General features: G+C 44.0%; 1 protein-coding gene across 1 annotated transcript; it reads left to right on the top strand.

Annotated features, from left to right (window-relative positions):
* Positions 1-934: 934 nt before the first annotated feature.
* Positions 935-6356, top strand: RAD51 (RAD51 recombinase). The gene is made up of 9 exons (XM_026041239.1): positions 935-1031; positions 1462-1599; positions 2355-2472; positions 3063-3154; positions 3382-3476; positions 4494-4607; positions 4903-5032; positions 5274-5395; positions 5694-6356. Exons 1-9 carry the CDS (start codon positions 945-947, stop codon positions 5815-5817), a joined length of 1020 nt encoding a protein of 339 aa, XP_025897024.1. The 5' UTR covers positions 935-944; the 3' UTR covers positions 5818-6356.
* The last annotated feature ends 197 nt before the right edge of the window (positions 6357-6553 follow it).

Here is a 6553-nt window from a genome sequence, read left to right as displayed (position 1 = left end):
TTCTAATTCTGTAAAATTAAGTAAATTTATATATATAGTGGTTGGGGGAGAGGGAAATAGAGGAAGTGCTGTCGTTTTATTTCTCTTTTTTTGGGTAATACAACAGTTAGGAATGGAGGCGCCACTGAGATGTTTTCCTCCCACACGAGCGAGGGGAGAGGGCGGGGCCGCCCCTTTAAGGAGGGGCGTGGCGCGGAGCGCGGCGGCCCCGCCTCCCTCCCAGCGCCCGTCTGCGCGTGCGCGGAAGGGGCGGGGCCGGCGCCGCGCGCGTCGTCACGTGACGCCGTGGCGGGCTCCTGCGAAGCGGCGGCGGCCGCGCGCCCGTTAACGGTCGGCGCGCGCCCGTTAACGGTCGTCGGCGGCGCCGGGCCGGGCCCAGCGGCGGGTGAGTGAGCGGCAGCGAGGGCGGCCAAGCGGCCGCGGGGCCCCGCCGCCCCCTCCGCATCGCCGCGCCGCGGTGTTGCCGCCCCGCGTGCCCCAGCTCGCCCTGGCGCGGCCCTGCTCCGAGCGGGAGGCGGTGGGGTGGGGGCGGAGGGGCGCTGCGCGAGGGAAACCTGTGAGGAAAAACGACGCCCGTTGAGACGACGGGGGAAATAAAGGTGAACGGGAAATGCTGGGCACCCCCGCACTTCATATATACATATATGCTTGTTTGCGCCCTCCCCAGCAGTCCCCTCGTTGAAGACAGGGACGTGGGGGGCTTCTCAAAGGCACAGGATGAGTCTGAGGGTGCCCCCCCATGAGCAGACCCAGATATAGAGATAAGAACAGGGAGAAAACGGCTGCGTATTGCTCTAGGTTGTCTGTTAACGCATTCTGGAACGGTCAGCACGCGCAGATGTATATATATAAATATTTGTTATAGGTGTTGGAAGGGCCTGTGCTGCGTCACACAGTTGCCTGATGTTCTCTTGCCGCCAGGGCTGCGCTGAGCATCGGATACGATGGCCGTGCAGATGCAGTACGAGGCAAACGCCGACACGTCGGCCGAGGAGGAGAGCTTGGGCCCGCAGCTCATATCCAGGCTGGAGGTGCGTCCAAACCGGCTCGAGAATGAGTTCCTGAGAAAACTGACCTATCGGTCACCTTCAGTGTCTATTAAATCAGAGACATCTGCCTGATCTATACCATCTAGGTAACTAATGATTCCTGCAAACATTGCGCTGGTGTTACAGAACGGTTGAGGTTGGAAGGGGCCTGTAGAGATCATCTAGTCCAACCTCCCTGCTCCAGCAGGGACACCCAGAGCATGTAGAGAGACCTTTTCTTTTTTTTTCCCCTCATGTTTCCATGTTTTTTTCATGGTATATAAATCACTAGGGAGTCCGTTGCTTTGTAATAACAAAGCTTGATCCAGATCTGCTGGAGCCATTCAAAGGCCTCCAGTGGAAGGCAGATGAGAGTGTTGTCTGCGAGGTTCATGTGTCTTTTCCTTCTCTCCCCAACCTGCCTACGTTTTAGCAATGTGGTATAAATGCAAACGATGTCAAGAAGCTGGAAGAGGCCGGATTCCACACAGTGGAGGCTGTTGCCTATGCACCGAAGAAGGAGTTACTGAATATTAAAGGTATCAGTGAAGCCAAGGCTGACAAAATCCTGGTAAGGATATTATGCAAAAAGAAAAAACTTCAATTTCAACCCCAAATTTTAGGAAACCTTATAGCTGCTGGCTCAAACTATTTTAGTCACCTTGAAGGTCTCAGTAAGCGATATCCTGATATCCAGTAAGGAGAACCAGAGATAGAAACTGTCCTTTTCGTGGGGAAAAACAAATTAGCCTAGGACTGGCTTCAAGAAACACAGACAACTAAAAAGGCCCGTAAAAATTGTGGCAGGTTTGCAGAATATGGTCAAATTATTATTTTGGGGTCAGAATTTCTTTGATAAGAGGCTTATGATAGGCAGGCAAAACAAGTATTTTTTCATGTCGGATGTAACTGAGAGGTGGAACTCATTGTCTTAAGATACACTGGGTTTCTGTAGAATGAACTGGTTAAAAAGGAACATGTTCAAAAAGATACATTTATAGCATTATTAGGATGAGCTTCAGGCTTCTCCGCTATTAAGTATTTCTAGTTTCACATGGACAGAACTGAACCCAAGTGTTGGTTACAGGGAGAAACATTTCTACAAAATGTACAAAATGGGTGTGGAAGCTTTTTCTCTGAGCAGAATTTCATTTCTGTTTAATAGTGAAACCGAATAGCCCAATGATCTATAAAAGCAAATGTATGCATTGAATTTTATAGCTGTTTCTTCATTTCTACAAAGCAGAAAGCTACCTTATTAATCACTAGAGAGGTTAAATGATCAGGATGAACATTCCTTACAACACTTAGTTTGGTTTTCTTCAGGCTGAAGCAGCTAAACTAGTCCCGATGGGTTTTACTACAGCGACAGAATTCCATCAGCGGAGGTCAGAAATTATCCAGATCACCACTGGGTCCAAAGAACTTGATAAACTTCTTCAAGGTAATAATTGTGTAGCTTTATTGATTAACCTTCCTTTTCTTTTTCCTTCTATACAAGACATGATGTTTGAGCAAAAAATAAAAAATCATAAGAAGACGTGTTTTAGTTTAACTACAATAGTCCTTAGTACTTCTTTCCTGTACCACAAGCAGTTCTCTTTAAAAAGCTGCAGTGGTAGTTTTGAAAGCTTTTGGTCATGATGTGTGAATCCAGAGTTGGTCACCTGAGATCATTTAGTCTGTTCTCTAGTTGGCTTCCAGAAAACAAAATTAAGTATCACCATCATCATTCCACCACCAGCCATAAAGACAAAGCAAAAAAAGGTGTCTCAGCAATGCAGTTCATTCAAAAATACACTTACCTAAACTGCAAAGTGAAATGCAACTTGTGTGCAATATGAACAAATCTCAGTATCAAAACTGGTTTCAACAATTAGTTTTGAAGCTTAGAAAGTCACTTTAGCTGAAACACAGTTTTATCTGTCTTTGTAAATGTAATACACTGCATTCAGTCTGTTTAAAGTAGGCAGTCATCTGTGTTTTCTTTTTTTCCTTTCATTTCCTTTGTATTTTTTTATTTTATTTTTTAAGGAGGGATAGAAACAGGATCCATAACAGAATTATTTGGGGAGTTTCGTACTGGAAAAACACAGTTGTGTCATACCCTGGCAGTAACCTGTCAAGTGAGTAGTCTGCTTTACTAGTCATATACTTAAATTTTTAATAAATCAAGCATTGATTTTTCTTTCCTTCTTTCTTGACTTCTCCCATTTTCCAGATAAATGTGACTGTAGTCTGTATAGGCTTGGTATGTTGTTTATTGTATTAATATTAGTTGAGGGCACAGAGAAATAACAGGGTCGTTTGTTGTCAGTCTGCTCCCTGCTCATTCATTTGCTCTTTATTTTAGCTTCCGATCGACCGAGGTGGTGGTGAAGGAAAAGCCATGTACATTGACACAGAAGGCACTTTCCGCCCAGAACGTCTTCTTGCCGTGGCTGAAAGGTCTGTACTTAGAGTTGGAAGTAAATTGTCACTAGGTGAAAAACAAAAATGCCTTAATTCCTGATGGGACAACTTAGGTACTTAATGAGGATCACAGTACACGTAGCTCAGTTCCTTAAATTAGCTGGACTGTTGTAGTAAGAATTGTTCCTATAAAAGCTCCCCTCATTCTAGTCTGCCTTGCTTGAAGAAAATAAACATCACTCCTGTCTGCAAGAAAGGCAAGGAGGAGGATCCAAAGATGTGACAGCCAAGAAGGTTGTCGTGACTGGGTAGAATTTATGAAGGGGACATCATGCCTGATCAACCCGATAGCCTTCTATGATGATAAAACTGGTATGGAGGATGAAGGGAAAACAGTGGCTGGTTTTAAGTAAGGTTTTTGATACTGTCTTTATAACATGCTCATAGCAGTCACAGGAGGCACAGGTTACATGAGCAGACAGTGGGATGGTTTGAAAATTGTGTAGCAGAGCTCAGAGGGTTGTTGTGAGCGGTACAAAGTCTGGCTGGGGGCCTGTCACCAGCGATGGCCCCGGGCATCAAATGTTCGCCAACTGAAAGGCATTTTCGTCAGTGACCCGATGAAAGGAGCTGCAGGTGGTGGCTGTTACCTTTTGACTTCAGAGCTCCGTAATCCACATCCATAAATCTGCTAAGAGTTTAAAAGCACTTTATTATACAGTACTATATTCAGAATATTCTATTTCATGATGATAGATCCTATTCGTAGTTTATTCTGAGGAAAACATGCCAGCTTATGGTTTTATGACTGAACTGGAGGATCTTGAAGGTCTTTTCCAGCCATGGATTCTATGCCTGATGTTCTACTTTATTGCTGTTCCTAGGCAAGAAAATACTCTTTAAAAGTGGGTCCCATTCATTCCCTGCTCTTACTTTCCTTTATAACCAAGCTGTGTCGGGAATATGGATTTAATCTAGTCTTCAAATAGACCTGTTAGGGAACTATTATTAATGAAGCTGTCACGTTAAGACCCTTCTCACTAAATTCTGCAGGTATGGCTTGTCTGGCAGCGACGTCCTTGATAACGTGGCATATGCTCGAGGTTTTAACACGGATCATCAGACCCAGCTCCTCTATCAGGCGTCTGCAATGATGGCTGAATCACGGTAATAAGATTGACTCAGGTGGAGTGATCTTCCTGCTGTTACATAGTCATGTTCTAAAACTACCTGTGGCTGAGGAGCAAGTGCAAGAGTATAGATTATCTAGTTGTGAGATGCCAGGTCTGAATATTGCCAACCAAGTCCAGGATGTTAAAAATAATAACTTCTGATGACTGGAGTGGGAGAAGAGCTTGTACCCAAATCTTTACGGAGCCTTGCAAAAAGCTGGGCACCACTAGCTTCAAACAGGCCTGGTTCACACGTGGTACAAAAGTGCTTTGTAATTTATCTTCTCCAGTTACGCGCTGCTCATAGTGGACAGTGCCACAGCGCTCTACCGAACAGACTACTCGGGAAGAGGGGAGCTGTCAGCAAGACAGATGCACCTGGCCAGATTCCTGCGAATGCTGCTGCGCCTTGCAGACGAGGTACCCTCTGAACGCCCTCCCCACATCCTCTGCCCCCGGCAGAACTGAGGGCTGGGTTCCTTTCTCTTAGCACTATTTTACAGGTGGTTTTCTGCTTGCTCAGTGTCTTGCCCCTGTTTTGTTTTGAGACGCGTGATAGAGTGGTTATGGAGAGCAGTTTACTGCTTTTAAAGATTACTTAAACTTAAGGATTATTATTAAAAAAGGAAATGAATTTCATTTCTTGATCCTCTCCCTCCAGTTTGGCGTGGCAGTTGTGATCACTAACCAAGTAGTTGCACAAGTCGATGGAGCTGCCATGTTTGCTGCAGATCCCAAAAAACCTATTGGAGGAAACATCATAGCACACGCTTCCACTACCAGGTATGAGAATTACTAGCATCTTCTGTCAGTGTTAATTTGGAAGATTGTGTGACATTGAAGTACCTATAAATTCACTTGTGTTTTTCACGTGAAGTGTGCTAACAGTTTGTCCAGCTTACTTTTTAAAAAGCAAGAACATCTTCGAGTGTATAGTTTATTCTGCAGAAAAAATAACGCAGCATTTTTAACAGTTTAACAGCAGTGTGTTGTATTGTACCAATGCTTTAATGCTTATGGTAATGATTTGCTGAAAATAAGCTCTACATTCTTAATTGTTTTGTTTCCTCCTCCCTATTAGACTGTATCTGCGAAAAGGCCGAGGCGAAACCAGGATATGTAAGATTTATGACTCTCCTTGCCTCCCCGAGGCTGAGGCCATGTTTGCTATTAATGCTGATGGCGTGGGAGATGCCAAAGACTGAAGGCTCCTTTCCCTTTCTCATGTCATCTGAGACGAGTGGCTGTAAAAGGCTGCTTTTCTGGGGCATCTTAGAGATGCCTTCCCAGTGCAGCTGCTGTTCTGCTCCTGCTGCAGGAACCTGTTCATTTCAACATTAATGTACATCAAGGGAATATATTTGGAGACACATCTGGAGGTGCAGTTGGAAGAGATTTTCCCTCTTTGGCTTTAGTCATATATTAGAATAATGTGGTTTCTTGAGAAAACCACCTTTGTATTTCTTTTTTCCTCACAGCTGTGGCTACAGCTGTATTCTACCCATGGACGTCGTGCAGTAAGACTGTAATATAGGGCCATAGTTTATAGCTTGGTGCATTCAAAGTAAGATTGATGGGTTGGTCAAATATGAAAAGTGATGACCTGAATACTGAATGGCTTGTTTTAATGATTAATTGGAAAATAAAGCAGAATGGTCTTCCTCAGTAAGGATAAGAGACTATTACAGGGATTAATAATCGCAATCCATTACATTAATTTGGTTTTGGGTGCTGTAGCATCACCTGGGTTTGTTTGGGTTTTGTTCTACCTTTTTTTTCTTTCTTTTTTTGGAGGGAATTGATTTACATGTAAATATGTGAATTGCTTTTTTTTTTTTTTTTTTTTTAATAAATCTCATCAATCCTCTATGGAAATCTGCCTTTAATAAAAGGACTATGAGCAGCATTGATGATATTACAGGTTTCTGGGATTCAGCCAGC

Source organism: Nothoprocta perdicaria, unplaced genomic scaffold (assembly GCF_003342845.1).
Source record: "Nothoprocta perdicaria isolate Ctin4 unplaced genomic scaffold, notPer1 scaffold_28, whole genome shotgun sequence".
Classification (NCBI taxonomy): Eukaryota; Metazoa; Chordata; class Aves; order Tinamiformes; family Tinamidae; genus Nothoprocta; species Nothoprocta perdicaria.
This window is presented reverse-complemented; position numbering and strand designations above follow the sequence as displayed.

What these genes read in the sequence shown, in the direction of transcription:
- RAD51 (XM_026041239.1), top strand. Translation starts at nt 945, where the DNA reads ATGGCCGTGCAGATGCAGTACGAGGCAAACGCCGACACGTCGGCCGAG. An exon ending in CCCTGGCAGTAACCTGTCAA is followed by an intron (nt 3,155 to 3,381) that starts GTGAGTAGTCTG and finishes TCTTTATTTTAG; the next exon opens with CTTCCGATCGACCGAGGTGG. An exon ending in GCACACGCTTCCACTACCAG is followed by an intron (nt 5,396 to 5,693) that starts GTATGAGAATTA and finishes CCTCCCTATTAG; the next exon opens with ACTGTATCTGCGAAAAGGCC.